This window comes from Tauraco erythrolophus, chromosome 24, assembly GCF_009769465.1.
Source record: "Tauraco erythrolophus isolate bTauEry1 chromosome 24, bTauEry1.pri, whole genome shotgun sequence".
NCBI classification, from domain to species: domain Eukaryota; kingdom Metazoa; phylum Chordata; class Aves; order Musophagiformes; family Musophagidae; genus Tauraco; species Tauraco erythrolophus.
This window is the reverse complement of record NC_141488.1, coordinates 4,718,562-4,740,315: the sequence shown is the minus strand read 5'-3', so window position 1 is coordinate 4,740,315 and position 21,754 is coordinate 4,718,562. Positions and strand designations below refer to the sequence as shown.

The 21,754-nt window shown below is 50.3% G+C and overlaps 1 protein-coding gene across 2 annotated transcripts in view; it reads left to right on the top strand.

The window, feature by feature from the left end:
• The first annotated feature begins 12,372 nt into the window (after positions 1–12,372).
• The window catches only part of RPS6KA1 (ribosomal protein S6 kinase A1), a 39,369-nt gene continuing 29,987 nt past the window's right edge, over positions 12,373–21,754 (top strand). Inside the window, exons 1-3 of one of the 2 annotated variants that reach the window (XM_086625969.1) lie at positions 12,373–12,435; positions 18,780–18,824; positions 21,006–21,070. In XM_086625969.1, coding sequence (XP_086482095.1) covers positions 12,373–12,435; positions 18,780–18,824; positions 21,006–21,070 — 173 coding nt within the window. The remainder of the gene's footprint in view (positions 12,436–18,779; positions 18,825–21,005; positions 21,071–21,754) is intronic. The other variant, XM_086625970.1, reaches the window with a different exon arrangement.

Genomic DNA, 21,754 nt, shown 5'->3' with positions numbered 1-21,754 from the left:
ATTTTTGCTGAGGTCTTAAGAACATTTAGATTACTGAGAAACGATTGAGAAAAGTCTCTGGACTCCTCAAAGCAGTGTTCGATTAAAACTGTGTAGAAATTAATTCGAGCTAGTCGCAGGCCAGTGGGTCACTCACCGAAATCCTGCAGAACCACCTTTACCCCAACAGTGGTTTTACTTTCAAGTGAAAGTGCATTTGTTGGGCTAAAAAAAGCACGAGAACAACTGAACTAGCTGGTGTTGGGAGGGCTCCCCGAGAACGACAAACTCCTGTCCCTGCTCCTCCTAACGCAGTGCCCTTGGATTAACAGTTTGGAGTTTCAGGATCACTTTCTCCTGCAGCGGTTTTCATCTTGCGTTCACAGAGCTCAGTTATATTTGGAAAAAGTGAGAGTATGCTCCTCCCGTCAGCCGAGCCCTGCCACGGTGGGTGTAAAAAGGAACAAGGAAGGAAAACGGACTGAATTTCCGTGAGCGCACGCAGCGAATATGGAGTTGCAGGATCATTTGTGTCAGAAGAATCACCTAGCTTGATGGCACGGGGATTTCATTGTCCCTAAATCATCCTAGATATGGTAATCCCATACCCAGGGACTAATATTCTGACTATAATTTCTGAGAAATGAGTCCTTATCCTGCAGTTCGTAGAGATGAAATGAAGCTCTAGTTAAACTCACAATTTACAGTACGAGCCCGTCCTCGTTGGCAAGGGACGGGAAGGAGATGGCACAGGGGGAGCTGATGCTGAGTAAAGTTTGATTGAGGCTAATGAGGAGATAGTGACTAATGAAGAGCTTTAGTAAGTTGGCATTGCGAAGACTTCTGATGTGAAAGGCTGAGCTTTTTTTTTTCTTAAAAAAACCCCCACTATTTTGACCATCTTTTGGGTTTTTAATCATCTCCTTGCAAAGGGAATTTTTAGGGTGCCAGAAAATCTACGGTGTGGCAGAAGAAACAGCAAAAGAAAACATCAAGAAAAACTCCCTAAATGTGAGAGCTATTAAAATGCATTAAAGCCTCTGAACAAGAACATTTCATCGCCTTAAGTACCTAAAACCAGCCTGGAGAAAGGACTAAGAGAACGTAGAAGGACTGGCCCTACGGTGGCTGCAGGTGACCCAGAGGTGTAGCATCTCATCACTCCACCTTCCAAAGCAACTGCAGGTACTGAAAGACTTTGAATTTTGCTACTGGATACTTAAACCCCAAACTCTCCAGGTTTCCCCTTCTAAACAGATTTGGCAGTGGATTTTATTTTATCTTACTCAATTGTCCCACTGAGTTTACTTTTGGATTTTTAACAAATCTCCCTGCGGGCAACAGCTCTCCCCTGCTCTCCAGCTTGTTGGTTGCTGTGTATATGGCAATCGTGAAGCAAGAGAGGAGCTACTATTGGGTTACTATTAATCTGGTTACACTACATTACTATTTTAGCGTTGCCCAGACAGGAGATTTTGTGTGCCCTTATTCTAATAAAGTGGTATCTCGGTGCCTGTTGTTGATGGGAATAAGTGTTATCTCAGTACAAGAACTGACTGTACCTGTATTAGGGGTTCCTGGTCTAGCCTGAGGACTTGATTGTAAACTTAGGCAATTAAATTAGTTTTTGTCGTAATTTCCTTCTTACTGGAGATAATACCAGAGATTGTTACTATGTTGTGGGTGGTTGGTGAATAGGTTTTGTTGGACTGCAGCCTGGTTCGAGATGCCCGGGTTTCCCTGCCATACCATCATCAAATTAGCTTCTGTGTTGGCGAGCCCTGCAGAAATCAAGGAAGGAAAATTCCGTTGATACTGAATTAATTTATCCCCGTGTTTCAAAAGTGAGCTGGATGTGAGGCACGCTGGCAGGGGAAGGCTGGATTTGGCAGCCCCGCGGTACCTCCTTGCCACAGCCCAGTGGGCCGGGGGATTTGTGTAGCGCTGTTTAATCTCATTAAGCATCGCTTTGATTAACAGCCTGTTCCTGCCCTTCACCACACGGTGGTACCAGGAAACACAGAATCGATGCTCGAAGCCGGTAAATGGCAGGCAGCGTCCAACTGCAGCCAAGCTGCCTGGTGGCCAGCTCGAGAGGCTGAAAGCTGGTTTATCACAAGTGTTAGTTGCTTTTAGAAAGCGGGAGGGGCGCTCCTCCAGCAGCCGCCATGCCCCTGCTCCTCTGCCACCTTCGGAGGGTCAGCGTTGGAGAAAGGACAGTCGCCTGAGCAGCGAGTCCCCTCCGAGCCCCTCTAATGGATCGATGCGATCACAGCATGTGAGCACTTTCCGTTTGCCTTATGCTTTTGCTTGAAAGCCGGACAGAGTCATAGAATCACAGACTGGTTTGGGTTGGAAGGGACATTCAAGACCATCTAGCTCCAACCCCCCTGCCATGGGCAGGGACACCTTCCACTACACCAGGTTGATCAAAGCCTCATCCAACCTGGCCTTGAACACTTCCAGGGATGGGGCAGCCACAGCTTCTCTGGGCAACCTGTGCCAGTGCCTCACCACTCTCAAAGGGAAGAATTTCTTCCTTGGATCCCATTGAAATCTCTCCCCTTTCAGTTTAAAGCCATTGCCCCGTGTCCTGTCACTCCGCACCCTTGTCCAAAGTCCCTCTCCAGCTTTCTTGTAGCCCCTTTAGGTACTGGAAGGTGCTGGAAGGTCTCCCTGAGCCTTCTCTTCTCCAGATGAACAAGCCCAACTCTCTCAGCCTGTCTCAGTTAATTGAGCAGATGCACAATTCATTGTCAGTTTACAGACCTAGCTGACATCGCACAGGAACCTGTCCATGCTATAGCCAGCCTTTGAACTTCAGCTTCCCAAATTCTATTTTAAGAATCACTGGACCATTCCTTTTCTTCCTCAGGCAGTTATTGCAGCTGCTGTGGCATATGTCCTGAAAGTTTTAAGCCTAAACTAGAGCTGCTGCTATCCATTTCATCTGTCCTCAACCGGGGAAGGGATACTTTATCATAAACTCAGATTTAGATAGGTATCATATAAGCCTGGTCACTTTTAGGCTTGTTGAGACAAACTACATATATCAGACTTGCCGAATCTTAAACCTGAGATTACAGAATAAGTCGTAGCGTTCAAAGAAACAACACTTCACTGAAAAGCTTCCTGTGCTTTTTGTCACATCTCCTTTTGCTTTTGGACACCAGTATTTTGAGTGTGTGTGCTTTTTCTCTACAAGCTAAATACAGTCTAGGAAATCGAATTGTAATATTTGTGCTAGATCACAATGTTCCTTAAAAGTCTGACTGGCGAGATTTTTAGTGTTGCCGTAAAACTCCGTGCTCAGTTTGCTGGCCAGGAAGTTTTAGCAGCGTTGTGTTCGTTAAGTCTCACGGAATGCCATCCCATAAAGTGTGTTGGGCTGAAGCAATGCCATCAACTGCAGAGAGCTGGTTTTCCGTCACCTTTTATGTTATGAAATATCTTAGTCATTGGATTCTCTCCTTCTAACACATGCTTTCCATGTTTAGTTGGCGAGATTGCACATGGAGCACTCAACACCCTCCCGATACTTCCTTGAAGTGGATGCAAAACGGGAAGATGAGCTCCTGGTAAGCCAAACTCATTCTTTTTCTTCAGTTCTCAGTATCTGCTTGGAGCAGGGATTTATGCATTCATTGGGGCAGGGATGTATGTATTTATTGGATGAAGTGGACACGACACTGCCCAGAATTAAAGAAAAAACACGGAGATTTCCAGTCACTGGCGCTGTGACGTGATGTTGTAGCAAACATTGAAACCAAATGTTTCAGGGACATCTGAGTGTGCGCTGTACTGAGAAATATGACGTGGATTTTATCCGCAAGGCTCCATTAAACAGCCCCTGTCACCACGCCCCACTAGTTCCTAGATAACAAACCTACAGTGATTATTCAGTGATTATCTAAACGAGCAGACACGGGTTCTTATCCGTTTGCATGGGAATGCGTTGGGAGTTGAGTTTATTGAGCAATTTCTGTCTGCAAAGTAAGGATGAGCCAGCTTTTAGATGAGCTTACGGCTTGGGTTTGGGGAGGAAAATACTAGACCAGCTCAGCCCAGAATTGGGGGTGCTGATAGACCCTTTCCTGCTGTTCTTCACAGAGGTGGTTGGGCTGGCAGCCCCACAGCTGCCTGAGCGAGCGTACTGGTTGGACTGAAGTGTACTGGCCCCTGCTGGGTTATATTCTATGCAGTGCCCGGCTTGCACGCACGAGTAAGCAGATTGTTGGAGATGAGACACCCCAAAGTCATCCCAAGGTCCGTCTCACACGCTGCGTGCTCACCGCCGGGTTTGCGCATTCGCTGCCTTTGTGCACCGGAGCGGTGAGAAGCGCAACGATTTATTTTTCGAAATCAAAGGCGTTGGGTTCCTGCCCAGTATGAAGAAACGGTGTGTGAGCAGGTAGCTCGTTACACAACCAGACATAGGTGAAGACAGAACTGTGGCTCCTTTGCACTCGTGTGTGCAGCTAACCCAGCAGCAGTTCCCATGCCCAGCTGCCTTATGTAAGTCTCCGTGCAATACCGGGCTTCCCTCGCAAGAGGGATTCATCCAGCATCGCCACCTCACCCGCACTCGAGTTCTGCAGAGTTTTTGCATTTCAGACCCCGTCCCCATCTTGCACTGGGAGGCAAAGAACTCGGTTTTCCCCGTGACTGCTGCTAAGAACCGCGGGACCGTAAGGGGTAACTAACCGATGCTCTGGGTAGGCTGGTTTACCCTGATCCAGACTGGTTCACTTTCCAACATCACCCTTTCGCTTTACTGAACAATTCCTAAGGCCATAGTGCTGATATTTAAACCCATCCATCCCGCCTGTATCTTCCTCTTCCGAAACCCTTCTGGCGGCAGGCGAGCTTGTGCCAGAAGTGAGCTGGTGATGTTGTAGAAGGGACATTTGTCCTTTGGTAATTGATTCCCGTATTAATTTCCAAGGAGCTGGCAAACAGCTGCTGAAAAACTGTTTTCCATCTCTGTTGATCAATATTACCTTTCAACAAGTATATGGTGTTACTGAGTCTTAACAGCTAATAGCACCGTGTTTCTCGCACTATTTTAAGGACTGCAGCATACCCCAGAGTACTTCTATTTGAGAGAAGACTTTTGAGTTACATCAGATGTTATTTATTATCCATTTCCAACCCACTGACCCTATTTCCACCGTTATCTTATGCTGGACTGCTGCCACAAGACATTTATCTCCAGCATTGTGTTAGTGGCTTCTTAGGTTAAGGGGAAAATGATTCTGTGCAGACTCTAAATAGACAAATAAGACAGCAAGTCTGGCCAGGACTTTCTGAAACCAAGTTGTGAGCAAATATCTGATTTCCCACAGGAGAAGAGTGAAAGAAGCCGTTTTACCCACCCTGCAAGTCTCGTTTTTGCTGTCTCTGAAGTCAGTGGCAAAACTCCAACCGTGTTGCAAAGTTGGAACTTTTAAAACGCTCACTGCCCCTGGCAAAACCTTTACTGGTACAACGCAGTGGGGACCGCAGCTTTTACCTGTACACTGGGTGGCAAAATACCTGTCTCTGAAGTTTTTACTTTGTAAATTACTGTTACTCAGTGGCTGGAGACGCACGTGTGAGCAAAGCAGAGGCGAGCGAGACGGGAGGTCCCACCGACGGTGAGGACGGGTCCCTTGAGCACTCTGGGTGCCGGAGGTTTTTCGGTGCATTGAGCAGTCTTTGATTGCTTTAATTTTTTTTTATATGGTTATTTTATGAGTTCTTGAATATGAACGTTGGGACACATTTCTCTGTAAAAGATACTTAGTCCCCAGTGGTAAAACTTTACTGTCTGATCAAGGCCACCCTCCCCTCTTTACAGTGACAGAGGGAAGACACAGCGGCAGCGTAACAAGGAGATGGCTTTCGATCACACGGATACCCACAAAGTTTAGTGGAAGAAAGATAAAAGTAAGCTTCTTGCTTTTGATCTTAGAAATTATCTTTTCTGAGCCATTCTGGAGTATGTCAATGGAACGAGAGCAGCACACAAGAATCAGGTGGGTGGATTTTTAGTCTGCTAACAGAAAACCCTTTGGGCTGAACTTTGAATGCTTATATGGTCACTAGAGAATAATTCTGAAAGAGGGTTTTTCTAGTTAAGGATCAAGTGGTTCCTCCCTCATCAGCAAAGGTGTAAGCACTCTAGGTAAACACACTGAGAAATGCACCAAACCTCTCGTCAGAGAGAGCCAGAAAAAGCCCAGCTGGTCAGCCCTTACATTTCTAACATAAACCACAAGTGCCTCTTCTGGAAAGAGGAAATGTCTAAAGAGCAGTCTCCAAGCTCCCTTCCTTTCCTCATCATGAAGGTGAGAGGAGCAAAAGAGTAATTTGAAAAGCTAAAACAAAAAGTTCTCCCACTGTTAGCAAATTCTCTTCTGCTGTCAGGTATAGATCTTGCCCCCGGGGAAGCAAAGAGGGAATATTCTGAAATAGTCAAGCAGCGAAGTGCCAACTTTGTATTTCTGCCCCATTTTATGGTGTGCTGAGAGACATGCAACTCTGTGAAATATCTAAGAGCCTCTCTAAGTCCAGAATCTGGGTGGATTTGTAGTGCTGATGAGGGACGGATAGATTTTCTTTTGCCAGGTAATCGAATTTCTGACATCCCTGAACCTGTTGTGCCTTTTGTTCGCTCCCCAACAAGGAGACCATTGAGCACCGTGTAGCTGTACCTGCTGCCTGACCATGCTCGCTGGCTGGGGCCTCTCTGTGCTGCTGCACTGTCTTAATTCGTTTCTAAAATATAGACAGCAAGTGTTAATAGAAGAAAAGTTGGAGACCTGCTTCTCTCTCCCTGAATGAAGGCACCTCTTTCCCACACCTCTCTAGAAAATCTTGCTTGTATTGTGTCTTCCTATGTGATACAATTGGTCATGAGGCCAAAATGTTCCCGGTCAGGATAATTTCTGATAGTTTGAAAGTTTATTTCTCTGGTTATTTTTAGGATGTGGCTTTTCAAGGCTGGATGTGTGCAACAGTCTCTGTTTCGTAAGAGGACTGAGAAATAAAATACGGCCAGTCCTGAGTATGTCAGTCTTGAACAAATTGGAAATGAAGTTTGTTTTCTTCCCTGAGGAAAATAGTTTACTGGGGTCCTTTGTCTTCTCATCAGGATTTCTGAAATTCACTTCCAATTCTGAAATGGTTTCTTTGTTTTTTCCTTGACTTTGAACAATGGCATCCCAAACTGTGGAATGGGATAATTAGGAACGAGTGTTTGTGTGTGCCCTCTATGAAGCAGGACGAGACTTGTTCAGCTGCATGATGTAGGCTTGAGACCGCGAACGCTGCAATGACATTTTCCTCTCACCAGAGCTGGGTTTCTGTTGAAACGTGCTTTTGTTTTCCCCTACCCTGGCTGGAGAAACTGGGACCTGTGTGCTCTGCAAGTAGCACAAAACTCAGGGCTTCTATTTGTAGCCACTTAAAAGCCCTATCGCTTGTTTACAAGTTCTTAAACCTAAAAGAACCATAAAAACTGACTGTACTTAGCACTGTTGTTTACTCAGCTTTCTCCCTGGCTAGGGGACAGTGAAAACAGGCCTGGCAGTTTCACTTCTGTTTACAGTTTCTAATAGTTTTCTCTTTCATGTTATCACTCCCTCGCATAACACTGCACTGAAATAAGCTACAAACATATCTGTATGCTAATTAAAACCAAAATTTTCTGGATAACTCGGTCTAAATAACTTACCATCTGGGCTGCAAACCTGCTTCAAAAATTAAAATTAAAAATAAAAATAAATAAATTGCTTGTATTTTATATGGTGTTTTGTAAAAGCCTTTTCCAGGTGTAGTTTGAGCCACGCCTGACCTCTCGTTTTTCCTTTCGAACAGGGAGCTGGAGTGACGGGAGCCTGCGGAGCTCTGCCCCGGTGCGTGTGCGCGAAGGCGACAGCGAGCGCGTGCAGGCGGCAGAGTCCAAGTCCGTAGCAGCTTGTCACGAATCCAAAAGGCTGCAGGAGAGCAAAGGCTGAATGGGCTGTGAAAACAGCTCCTCCGAGGTCCCAGGAAGCAGCCGAAGGTTGGGAGCGTTATCAGGCTCACATAGTTCGAATACCGAAAAAGCAAGTCACCTCCCACTCTCGCCTTAGATGATGTTAAGAAGAGATGTCTGGGTTTGAAACGTGATTTTCTCTTCTTGGTTGGATGTCAAGGGTTGCGTCCTGCATAGGAACAGGAGCAGACCACCACTCGTTTATGTGCATCCAGGAAAGGGAAGGTAACTGATACAGGAGACCGGCAGCGACTGTATCCATGGCAACCAGCAGATATGGCCTCGCCGCCTCACAGCTCATTCCCCATCTCCTCCCCTGCCTTCCTGGGGCACATCCCAGCTCCGACGGGTCCCTCTCCTCAAGGCACCTCTTGGCTGCGGTTCAATGTTCCTGAGAGGCGCAAAATTCACAAATCACATGCGTTTCCTGGAGCTGACAGCTCAATCAGTTCTGCTAGAAAAACTCTTCCCTGGCGTGAGCTGGGTGTGCTTCAGCCAGGGGCTCCCTGGGAGACGTTTCAGAAGATCTGGTCCATGGAGGGACACCATGGTTTACAGCAATACCACGTAGAAACAGGGTGGGCTTAGCAGACTGATAGTCAGTTTGCAGAACCAAAATGCGATATATTCTGCAAAAGAAAGGGTTTCAGATGTGCTAGACACCTTCAGAAACACAAGTGAGCTGAGCGGGGTAGCACGATGCTCACCTTTGCGGGACATATCTGCAGCAGTTACAGGTGTTTGCTCTGTGGATAAGCCTTCGGTCTGCACAGACCCCGTTCAGGGGAATGAGAGCTGCGATCCCCGCGGAGCTCTTCATCCCACTGCCTGCTGCGGTGTAGTTTCTGCATTCCGACCGCTGCCTGGACCTGCCTCGGAAAACGCTGGCATTTGAGGCAGCTGCAGTCGCACACGGTGCTAAGGAACGGAAAGGAATCTGTCGGAAAAGCCGAACGCAATTCTGCTGTTCAACGCAGCCAGAGGTTCTCATTTCCAGGGCCCCTGCGTTCTATCTTCGATGTGATGTTTGTACCGCGCTCGGGAAGAACGTGTCCCTGGGATCAAAACAAGGTGATCTATCATCTCTTCCTTCGTAGAGCAAAAACAAAGCAGAAGAGGTGACGAAATGAGATGGGGAATTGAGAGCTGGGGATTAGAAGACAGGACGTAGAGTTCAAGTTCTACCCCGACAACCTATTGCAAACATGACTCAGTTTCCCTAGTAGTACAGCGGGGAGAACGATGAACTACAGAACTGATTAGTCAATCTTAAAAATGCAAAGAGGGTTGCTGGGAGCTCTAATTAAGTGACTCCCAGCACAAACACAAAGCGGATTACACGAGTCTGCAAATCGTAGCAGGCATTTGGGACGCAGCCTTGCGTGTTCTCGTGCCTGCAAGCTTTTTGCATTTCCTTATATGTGTAAAAGCAGCGTAGCATGAAGCAGGCAGCTAACGAGAGACGCTCCCTGCCTTCCGTAAAAAGCACGGGTATGGTGAGCCACGGGAGCACTGGGGTTCTGTACGGTGAGGTGGGGAATCGCTGAGGCAGCTTTTGGAATGATGAGGAAAAATTGGATCTGGTAGCGTGGATAAGGACCAGTCTCCATACGTCCGCTTTGGAAGTGCTTCTTTGGGGATAACTGGCTTAACAAATGTTGTCAGGCTCCCGGAGAAGGAAAACGTTGCACACCAAAAGCCAGCCAGCCGCAGAGGCAAAAATATCTACACTTGGATTTGAGGAGGATTTGATGCTTTCGATTACCTCGGCTTTTTGGGGTTGTTAGTATAATTTTGAAGATAACAGAGAGCTACCGCAGCAAAATCTTCTATCCTTTAACAATAGCTGCAGGGAATAATCGTGCACAAGTCGTTCGTGGTCTCCCCAATATCTTTAATTTGCTGGTTTATTAAAAGAATTGGGCAGGATAATTTGGTAGTTTGATTTGGTTGCAGTTGTATCTGGGGGTTTAGAGCGATCTTTTTCTTCCATTCTAAAGAAATTATTGCTCCATAAAGCTTCGTAATTTCTGTCTTTTGTCAAGTTCACGGTCAGGCTGCCTGTCTTTCTGCTGTGAAATAAGAAGGACTTTCTGCATCTCAATAGAGCTACGGGGGGATGGAAGCAGCAGTGGGTTCCTGTCTCCCTTCCCTCGCTGAATTGCAACAGGCCTTGCTCTGCCTTTCCAACAGTTCCTCTGGATTTTGCCCATGAACCTTTCGCTGAGACCTTGACAATGAAGATTTGCTTTTCTACTGGTTGTTGTACCACCCTGTAACTGCCACTTTTCAACACTTCAAAAGGAATTAATCTTATTTTTAATATTATTTTTTTTTTACTGTTTAGAATAACAGTTGTGACCTTGGAGTCAGAAATTTCCCAGGAGCCAGTGACCAGCCTGACCAAGGCTACCCCCTCAGCTGCTGCAGGCAACTGCTCAGCACCTCATCCTGCCTCACTTCCACACGGAACCCTCCTTGGAATGTCGGGAGGAGGCATTCAGTGGGTCACGTCCTGGGAAATGCCTTTTGTGCCTGGCGTTATGGCTTAAATATTCCCTGCGGGCATGTCACCAGGGTGGGAAGCTCCAGGTACACCAGGATGCGATGTCCAAAGGTTGGATTCATGGGGCCTGGCGTTAAAGCACAGCAGGTCGCAGAGTAGCTTCTAATTTTGTTTCTCCTCCCAGGGAGGCTGCAGAGTGCTGTCCTACCCTTGCCCACCCTGGACCCACCTACGTGCACGGAGCAGAAGAAAAAGGAGATGCGTTTCGCAGGCAAATGGAGAAGGCAAACGGGATGCCAGTGTTGACATCATCATGTTATCGATGCCATTTAAAGCAGGTTGCAGCAGCTGGAGGATGGATGTAACCAGACGGCACACCGTGTACCAGGCAATAAGGGGAAATTAGGGATAGCTTTGGAGCTGAATGAATAACCCTCCACAAGATCTGCTTCAGCTTGCTCCGACAGTAAGTGACATGAGTTTAATTGGCTATAACAGGACCTCACTTAGTACCAGTCTGGTGGATCTGTGTGATTTAATGCCTTCATCTGGGGCTCCAACACTTCTGGCACGGAGCGGGGCTCCGAGCACCGGAGGCAGCAGTTCCCAGCTTGGCTCAAATGCTTACTGGCACCGGGGGAATTTCCTACGCTAGATTCCCCCACATGCAGAAGAGATGACAGCTTTAGCCTGAATCACAAGCAGGGCCCGATGATGACTTACAGATTAGCTTCAGGTGCCGTCAAGATTAACTGGAATTTTTCAAAGTGCTGGGCTTTGTCCTAATTTGGCTTTTTTTGAGTCCGCTGGCCTCTCTGAACAGGTGAAGGGCTGTAGAGCCCTGGCTCCCTGGCACAGCTGCCCGCAGAACCCCAGCTGGATGTGCTTTCACTCAGGCTCATTAAATATTTCCAGCCACACCTTGATGAAGTCAACCCTTAACGATGCACCCTTTTAGAAAGATTTTTTTTTTTTTTTAACAAATAATTTTATAATGAAGCATGAAAACATGGTGCTCTGGGCTTTGGTAAAATGTGAGTAGAAGGGAACTTTTTCCTATTTGGGAAACTTTGCAGGTGAGAATAGCCATGAATTAGGGACATGATTAGAATCCTTTCCTCTGCAGATCTCCAAGCGCTGTAGAAAGGTGGATATGTTTTTTATCCATGTTTTGTAGGGAGGCGGGGGGACACACACCGCAGGTGGTGATGAGCAGTGACTCATTGCAGATCTCTAACTTGGAATCCGGATTTCCTGGAGCACTTTCCTGCTAAGCAGCAACCTGAATCGTGTCACCGAGTTTATCCTCACCACCTCTTCTTCTGGGGATGCTCCGGAGCGCTGTGTGCACAGCGAAAGCGCTAGAGAAGAAAAAAAAAAAATATATATCCTTCCAAGGAACAGAAGAGTGGGACGGTCGGTGCTGTGTATTTTTCAGCAGGTGCCCGGTGTTCTCGAGGCTCCCCTTGCTAATTAGCGCGGAGTAATTACCCCTGGCGAGGAGCGAGCAGCACCCACCCAGCACTTTTAAGCTCTGTTCGCATCCAAAATTTTATCCGGGCGAAAGGCGCAGGGAAGGGGTCACCCCCGCCGCCCCCAGCACCCGCGTGTGACACCAACACGCAGCCCCTCGCCTTTAGCCCTTAACAAACCCTCCCTGGAGGACCCCCCCCCCACCCCGGCAAAACCTCCGAGACCCCCCCCAGGCCCCGCAGCTCGGTGGGCGGAGCCTCCCCGCCTCGCCCCGCCCTTCCCCGCCCCGCCGCTCCCGGCCCGGCCCGGGGAGCCGGTGCCCAGCGCGGGGCGGCCGCGCCGAGCCGAGCCGCTCCGCTCCGAGCCCCGCGGGGCCAGGCAGCCCGCCGGCAGCATGCCGCTCGCCCAGCTGGCCGAGCCCTGGCCCAACATGGAGCTGGTGCATCTGGACACGGAGGTGAGCGGGGCACCGGCCCTTCCCGGCCGCGCTGCGGGCGGGGGCTCCGCGCCGCTTCCCCCCTTCCCCCGCCGCCGCCTCGCCGCGGGGCTCCGGCGAACAAAGGAGCGCCCGGCCCGGCCTCCCCCCGCCCCGCCCGGCTGCGGGTGCTGCGGTGACCCCGGCCCCGGGCGGTTCTCTGGGGGGGGGGGTGGTTTGGCGGCCCGGGGTGGGGAAGGGGGTCGCAGCCGGCCGGGGCGCCGGGGGCTTCCCGGCTGCGCTGCTGCCCTTCCAGGCGTTGGCTTCTCGGGGAGCGTGAGCAGCGTGCTCCTAAATCTGCCCCCAGACACAGAGGAGGAGGGTCCCTGCTGAAGGCCCCGGGGATGAGCGTCTCGGATTCGGGGTCTTTTCCTTGCAGGCTTCCTCGCCCTCCCTATTCCCAGCCCCAGCCGCTCTCCCAGGCCTGCGTTTCCAACTCCGGTCGCGGTCCTGTGTCACTTTGCTGCCGGGCTGCTCTTCCCTCCTGCTTTGCTCCTTTCCTTTTAATTAAGATCTCTTAAGCCAGACGTGCGGGACCGTGCACAGCATCTGCCCACATCTGCAGGCTCGTGTCACAGCCATTTCGGAGCGAAGAGACGGCTCGTGGCAGAGCAGCCCGCTGGGGCACTGTGTGCTGGCACGCTTTAGTTAAACATCTCCTCATCCGAACTGGAACCAGCAGCTCTCTTGGAGAAACCAGAGGGACGGTGGGGATTTTGTCCCAGGTGTTTACTCAGACCTCGGTGCTTTCCCATCATTTTGGCTGGATTCGATGCCGTGGTGCTCCTCTATCATGCCTAGGGATGTCGTGATGGTTAATCAGCCAGATTTGCTCATTCCTGTTTAAAATTGCCTCTTAAGAGATCTCTTTTGAGCAGAGGCCGTGTTTCACCACCGCTGTACTGACAGCAGGAAGGTCTGCTGGCGGTGGGAGGTGAGGTTGTCTCGTTTTCATCAGCCAGATACGGCATGGCTTCTCCTAGAGACCCCCTTCCCGTGCGGGTGGGGTGCTGGGTGGAGGGTTCACCCGCGCTGTGGGTGCAAAGGTGTGGGCACGTCCTGGGGTGGGCTGAGAGCCTCTGTTCTGAGGCATCGATTGAGTCACGAGGATGGGTTCATGCTCGAAGGTGGGAGAAGAGGCTTTGAGCAGCCTGGTGTAGTGGAGGGTGTCCCTGCCCATGGCAGGGGGCTTGGAACTAGATGACTTTTGAGGTCCCTTCCAACCCAAACCATTCTATGATAAGAGGAAAGTCCTGCGGCGACTTGATGGTGATTTCTGAAACCTCATCGTTCACCCAGAGCTGGGGTGTGGGTTATTGCTGGGAGATAGGGCTTTTTATTTGTGGTTTCTCTCTTCCCAAGTAGAAAGATAGCCTGAAAGGCTAGAAACTAGACTGTAACGGGAGGAAACTAATGCCAGCGCCCAGGGCGCTGAATGCCGTGGGCGAGATTCGTTTACTACTTAATCCCAGGTCTCCAGGTGCCAGACAGGCGCTGTGTCAGCACCACGGCATCTCTCCTGAGCGGAAACAGCCAGAGAGGGGGGTACGGTGTATTTGTCAGCCCGAGTCAGCTGTGAAGATCACGGTGGCAGCAGCAAGGACTGTTTTTCCCGTTGCATTACTAACAGGGTGTTAGTAATTGTAAACTGAAACTGGAGGGCCTGCCTCTGGCTTCGGAGCTGCCTCCTTCCCCCGTCTGACCTTGGCCAGAGCTCTAGGTCAGGGTCGGGAGCCGCTTGCAGGTGATATTTCTGCAGATCCGTCTTTTTATGTCTCAGGATCACAAGTGGGACGTTAGCGATTCACCTCCCTTTGTTTTAAGGTGAGCGGGGACGCGCAGTTGTATCCAACGAGGAAGATAATACGGTTGTTTTTCACCTCCGAAGGTGGCTGCCGCCGCCTGTGCCAGGCGTTGAAGGGTTCCTTTAGATCCAGCAGCTTATCTGCGAACTGGGACTCGGGCTTGGAGGGAGTTTTGCACCTCGAGGTTAAAATCACCCAAGGGTAGGGGCCCAAGGAGAAAGTGTTCACCCTCTCCTGGGATAAGGTGGCACCACTGAGAAACCAAGGAGACTTTTCTGGAACACCGGTTACGTAAATTGCCCTGGGATCGCTGCCATCCAGGTTAGAAACCGGCTTCCTCCAACCTTTGCTTTCTGAGTCACGGAGCAGAGGTGCTGTCACCGCACTGGTGGAGGCATCAGTCCTATTGTTCAGGGATTTGGGGTTTTTCCATTGCGCCTGGGGAGCATTGGCTGGCTGCTGCTGGGGACGGCCCGTGCCTGGTGCCCCTTGTCCTGGCCCGCTGGAGCTCAGCCTGGAGCCGTGCCGGGAAAACGCACTGGAGCGGGTGGCAGCGGGAGCTTCAACTGATCCTTTGCAGAGACAAGTCCCTCCGTCCTGGGGACTGAGCTGGCTTTGTAATACTTTTTCCCTTTTTTTTTCTCCTCCTTGTTCTTTCTGCTGCTTATATTATTCAGAATATTGCTTATGTAGTAGAAAAATCTGGCTGGGGCAGAGTACCAGCGATAGAGAGTGGAGTTGAATGACTTCATCACCATAGCGATGGATCCTGTCATCAGGGCTGTGCTTTTCCTTAAACTCTTGTCTTGTTGTGCAAACATCCAGCGACACAACTGACGTGGGATTACGCCAAACCCAGCCACTTCAAGCTAATTATTTTTGCCTGTATATGCGTAGCGTCGTGAATAGCTCCTGCTTGCTAAAGGAATAACCATCTTTTTCAAGCATCTCAGCTGAACAATGCATGAAACAATGATCAAAAGACAGAGGAGGAAGCTGAGCAACTGCCGTCGCTGGTACGCTTGTGCATAGACCCCTCGGTCTGTTTGGAGTTCTTTTGGAGATCTTTATTTTTGCAGAATCATTTCCTTCCTCTGAACTGCGATAGGCAAGATCCATAAATTCCACTTAATAATAACAAAATGCCTTGTTCATGTGTCAAAGTAGAAGAAGCTTTGGGGTGAAGGGTTTCTTCCCCCACTCCTTCCTGCTCAAATGCTTCATGGTTCATCAAAGTTGGGTGAAAGAGCATCTCTGGGTACCTGGTACCTGTATACAGGCACCTCAGAAGTGACTAATCAAAACCTGGAGGTCCACAAATAGCAGCAGGCTGCTTTTCCGAGCAGAGCCATCGATAATCTGGGATGACTTGTGCCCATGGTGCTACTATGGAGCGCAGCCCTCGACGGCAGCAGGAGCGGGCATGGTCCTGCCAGGGGTTCGACTCGTCCTGGTTTCAGATCAGAGCAGCCCTGGCCTGTTCTGTAAATTGCTCCCTGTGCTGCAGATTATGTGGAATTAAAGAGATTTAAAATGCAAGATGTCCTAAGATAAATATCTCCCAAGTTCAGCCAGGCTGGCAATTGTGTAACCGAATGTATTTGTTTTCCCGTGCACTTTTCTGCCTGCTATTAAGAAAACTTATTAGAGCAGCGTGTGTGCAGAAGGGCTTTTGTGGTCCCTCTCGGGCAGTTTTAGCTGTTGCTCGCCTGGAGATGCCCTCGCTGCCAGGCTGCCACTCCACATGCCCATCAGATTAGCTCTGTAATCCCCGTTTCCGCTTGCCCCGGAGCGGGGATCACTGGAAAGCTGCAGGGACAGGCTGCTGGGCCCCGGTGAGGCTCATGCTGTTGCTTTCTTGGTAGCCCAAGCCCTGCTCTGCCACCATCCGCATCCACTCCTCGCTGCCCTGGGCACCCAGGGGAAGGAGCCGTCCCTCCCTCCTGCAGCAGCTATCGCCTGGGTGCTGCCTGCGGGGAGATCCTCGGGGTTGCTCCCGGGGCAGGACGTTCAGGAGGCTCTTTTCTGACAGCGAAGAGACAAGCATCAAACCAAGAAACCCACAAACCATTTCAGCTCTACTTACGACGTGGTGAATGGCCATATTTTATCTGGGGAGGTGATGAGTCTGTAGCTGTGAGTGTGTTTCCATCTTGGACACTTACACATGGCTCTTGAATTCCATATGAGGGAATAAGTACGGGTTCTGCTCTGGGGTTGAAGGAGAATACTTGGCTCTAAATACTGCGATTCTCTCCTTCCACGTCTGCTTTATGTCAGCTGGAGAAAGTGACTGTGGCATCAGGAGCTTCATCCCTCTAAGACCATGGACCTACACGCCCAGGAAACCTCCCTGGGACGGACACTGTTCTCTTTCTTTCTGCATCCCTTCCATCCCCGGTAGACTGGATTTCAACAGCAGCGTGTTGGACAAGTGTTCCTTGGGGTTGGGAGCAATGCTACGCAGCACTCAAGAGGTCTGGCAGGTCTGGAGGTAGCACCTGGTGTCTCCTAAGCTCTCCTTGAAGCCAAAAGGTTGGAGAGACCCTGTGCTCACTCACCACATGCTGGTCTTCCCAGGGGAATAAAAAAGCTCATCCCACGCATCAACTCACCCTTCTCTTGACACATGCCTTGTAGGTCTGTTCTCCAGACCCTGGCCCAGGCGCTGCTTCCCTGTGTCTGACATGGAAATTCTACTTCTTCAGCTGTTTTGGACATAAACAGCCCTCCTCGAGCTCTGGTTTTGATTAGCAGCGAGTTAGGAATTGTTGGTCGGTGACAGCTGAGCCAGCAAACGTAAGCGCGTTTCCAATTCTGGTTATCTTGAGCGCAGTGTCTCCCCCCTCTTTGTGGAGGCTGTGCGTAAACACAAACTCTGACTTGACTTCTTAGCTGTTCTTTGTGCCAGTGGCACCGAGAGCTCCGTGTAAACATCAGGGCAACGTTCCTCGGGAAGGACTTGGCTTGCGTGGTAGTGCAAGGAACTTAAGCCCGGTTTAAGTTGGTACTAAGGTGACTCGTGGAGCTCAGAGTGGATCCATATAAAGATAAATGTTGCAGGGCCAGTGTCAGGCCAAGAGGCAGCTGGTCTTCTCCACCCAGCTGGTGTGGTGGTACTCCGCGTTGTGATAGGACTAAGCTGTTCTGCGAGGTGCTGTGGGCAGCACGGGTTGGGCTGAGGTGGGAGTGGAGAGACCTAAACATGAAGATATATGGAGACTCCGGACTGTTGTCTGTGGATCTGAAGTATCTGAGAACTAAACTTGTGCTTCAATTTAGCTCCTTAGCGTTACACCTTTCATTGTGGGGTAGCTGCAGGCAGGGAGTGACCTGCTGTGGGATGCTGAAGGGTGTGGACCTGGACGCACCCGTTGAACGTTGCAGAAAGCGAGCGCAGCGTTAGAGGGAGGTTTTCTCAGTGGCCCCGAAGCTCCGTCAAGATCAACAAATGCAAGTTTGGCTTTGTGTTTAAAGGAAGGAAGTGAAATTTGGCCCAAGGAGGAGAAGGGCATAGTGTAGTCCTAACATGGGTGGCAGGTTGATGTTGCTTTGATTCTCCAGGGAAGGAGCTAGCTTGCTTTCTGTTAGATTCCTGAAAGACTCTAAAACCCAGGCATTCCACTACAAATCTGAGGCTGAAACACAATCGCATCGCACCTCTTCCCTTGGACCATAACATGGAAAGAGAAGCGTATAAATTTCCCTTGTTCTTTCAAGGAAAGAGAGGACTTCCATGAATTTTTGGAGCCTGAGGCTGTAGCGTGAATAGATGTCAAAGCAAGATCTCCTCGCCCTTGTTTTCCTCCACGATCCACAGAAAACCTTTTGAATGTGCTTATCCTGCTCTGAGTGTCCGTGTCTAAATCCCACCTGCTTCTGCTCCCGCTGCCTTCCCCGGCACGGCGCTGCGCCCAACCTGCTGGGGCTTTGGTTCGGTGCAGGCGGCTGCTGCTGCTCCGGGCGGTCCAGGTCGCTTGGCACAGAGCTCCAGCAGCAGAAGCTGGACTCGCAGGCCAGGGCTGGCCTGGGGCTGAGCAGGTGGTGCGGGTTTCCTGCAGCACTGTTGGCTGTGATAAGGTAATAAAATAACTGATAAATGTTCGTTTTAAAGCCAACGTCACGGCAAAATGGCTGTTAATTGTGCTCTTAGCGCTGCGTTCCCTGATCTCCCCTGCTTTGCTGCTTCCAGCCATCCCAGAGAATCACAGACTGGTTTGAGTTGGAAGGGACCTCAAAGATCATCTAGTTCCAGTCCCCCTGCCATGGGCAGGGACACCCTCCACTACACCAGGTTGCTCAAAGCCTCATCCAACCTGGCCTTGAACACTTCCAGGGATGGGGCAGCCACAGCTTCTCTGGGCAACCTGGTCCAGTGCCTCACCACCCTCAGAGGGAAGAATTTCTTCCTTAGATCCCATCGAAATCTCCCCCCTTTCAGTGTAAAGCCATTGCCCCGTGTCCTGTCACTCCACACCCCCGTGCACGCGTGTGCTAACGGCAGATTCTCTTCCTTTGCAGAATGGGCAGGCTGCTCCAGAAGAAGGTGGGGATCCTCCATCCAAGGTAAAAATGCTCTGGGGTTACGTCTTTCCGTCATCCCTCTGAGCTGCGGGCGGGATGTGAGCTGACTTGGGGAGCGGGTCAGGGACGGCTATTTTTAAATCCTGTAAGCTGCTGCTTTGTAATCTGGATGAGTGCGTGCAGGATTGTGAGGGACTGGGGTAGGGGAAAAGATAAACCCTCTGTCTTCCTGTCCCTTTGGTCATCCACACGCACCTGGGAAGTTTTCCAAAGGGCTACCTCGGTCCAGCACACGGGAGACGGACCGGAGACCGTAGCAGAGGGGACGAGGGAGAATCACTGGAGTGTTTCAGTGCCGTGTTTACGCCTTTCTCTGTGTTGTGATCTTGCCAACTGGGATGAGAAATACCAGAGTATTTGGTGGTTTTGGCACAGCTGCCCTTGCTGAGCGCCTGGTATCTGTTTATTCTCCTGCCTCGGTGGGGCTGGGAGGAGCTCTACTTCTGTCCAGTCGCCCTCTGCGTCGCCGTTAACATCAGCTGGGGATGGCAGAGGAGCTGAGCTGCTGTCTGCCATGTTTTGGGCAAGGGTCTGGATCTGCTAGACTTTCTTCAGACACCTGGAGCTCTTCCTGCTCCACACATGAGCAGCACGATGTTGAAGGACTTGGTTTCTCTGATGTGAGCCCTCTCCAAGTACAAGACCGAGGACTGATGTCGCTAGCACGGGTGTTTCCTAATTGTGCCCATCCTTCTCTGTCCATATCAGTGCCTGGAAATCATAAGCCTTTCAGGATTTCCTTTTCTGATACGTACACGCTGTAACGGTGAGGAATGACACGACGTGTTTGATTTGGCTTGGGAGCCCTGGCTGAGCAGGCTGTCAAGAGCTCGTCCTTACCCTCAGTGCCCCGCGGCCGTTCCTCCCTCTGAATCATCCTCCATGCTAAAGGCCTTGAGGTGCTTTTTGTGTCGTTTTTCCAGTTGTTTACCGTCACATTTTTAGTAAAAGGCGTTTAAACCTAAAACCCAATTGTCCACTCTTCAGCCAGTTCTTTTTCTAGGAACTTACGCTGGACTTGCAGTGTTGCCGTTGCGTCTCAACTGTGTTTTCTGGGTTTCCGTCCCGTTTGCTGGACTGGAGCTTTTCCAGTGGCCTGCAAGAAGTCTGGCATGGGTCAGATGAACTCAGGTCAGTGAGACTGTGCACTTCCCTCCCCTGAGAACAGGGATTTCACGGTTCTTCCCTGTGCCTGCATCTCTGGCATGGGGAAAAAAAAAAAAAAAAAAAAATCTTGTCTGTTCTGGTTGGATTCCAGCTGGGCTTCTGAGACTTGAGCCGAGACTTTGCCTCTTTCATCTTCAAACACTTGGCTAAACTGCCCTCCTGTAAAAGCAGCTGAAGGATGTTGCTTTAAACATAATTGAAGATGTAATTTTTTTTTTTCCTTTGAAGGACATCGCTGGGACAAACCCCAGCTGATTCCTTCTGTAGATGCAGCCCCACAGAAATATCAGGTGGTAGAGGCCAAAAAGCACGTGGGGTTCTCTTTGCTGCCCTGTGCCTGTGTCCGTCCCTCCGTGGGATGTGGAACTGATGTCCCTGTTGCAGCTGGGGAGCTGGTGCAGAGGAGCAGGCAAGTTGTCCAACGTTCCACAGCCCCTGTGCTGCGGGCAGGTGTCCCACTTTGCGCTCTTCTGAGGCACCGTGGCCAAAATGCCTGTGAGCGCTGTCTGACAATCCCATTTTCGGTAACTCTTGAACACGTGAAGCCCTGCTCCGCGCTCCTGAATTAACCGCGGTCGCGTTTTCCAAGTTTGTACAAGGTACGTTTCCTACCAGCGCAGACAAATGAAATCCCTCCTGTAAACACATACCTTCAGCTTCGGGCCACGCTCTGGCACCCTGAGCCAGCTGTGATGCCACAGCTGGGGCAAGCGGGCAGCTCTCTGAATGCCTACATGTTTTTCTGTTCATTTGGGGGTAGACATTGTCAGCAGCAGCTTCTGGCACTGGCTCTACCTACAACAAGGACTAAAGGAGAAGTAAGCGGCGGTAAACATCTGAGGTTGGCTATCCTCAAGTTGGAGGTTGCTCGGGATCGTTGCCGTGTCCTTCTGTTCCAGCTGTGCGTGGAGAGCTGTGAGGGGAAGAGGCACCTTTATTCTAGGTTTGTACTTGCTCTCCTTTTGCGGCTAATTCTGTGATCTCTTCTAAAAATAGCCAGAAGCTGCGACGGCGGCGATTACTCAACGCCCACGCAGAAGCGCCGTCCCTCTCCCTATCCCCATGAGTGGGATGCTGCCAGAAGCACAATCGTTATTTGCTTGGGCAATAACCAAAGATACTTTGCAAAGGACGAAATCCAAGAGTTCCTCAAAAGAGTTGGGAACTTTGCAGCTGGTGGTGCGAGACCGATGTGGTCCAATGCTTCCGTCATCTTTCCCCCTGCTGTTGTTGCTCATGAGGGTCGTTGGGCATGAACCGTGATGAAATGGTCGCCGCGGAGGTAGCGAGGGGATGTTTTGGGCCAGACTGGCTTGATCTGCTGCTTTCGAGCTGCCTTTGTAGCTCCAACTCAGCTTCCTACCAAGGACAGCTGGTGTATTTCACAACTTCTTGTGGCTTTTATCCCTCTGTGGATTCCCACCTTTCAAGAACAATTGTGGCACACAAGTCCCTGCAAGCATCGTACCTCAGTGTGTTTATCGGAGTATCTTGGAAGTGCCTGCAAGATCCTGCAGGTCGGGCCAGGAGCTGTCTGGAGCGTCTGCCTCCCTTTGCATGGTCACAGGGGAAGGAGCCTGGGTCTGCAGTCGGGGCTGTCCCAACAGCATTCCAGCTCTGTGGCCATAAGGATGTCCAAGCCAAACTGTCTCCTGGCAGCGAGCGCAATCCTAGATTGCTCATGCCCAAATCTTTCCTTATCTGGATGTTGCTAGTGTATCCCTACTGTAGGAGTTTGAGATCTG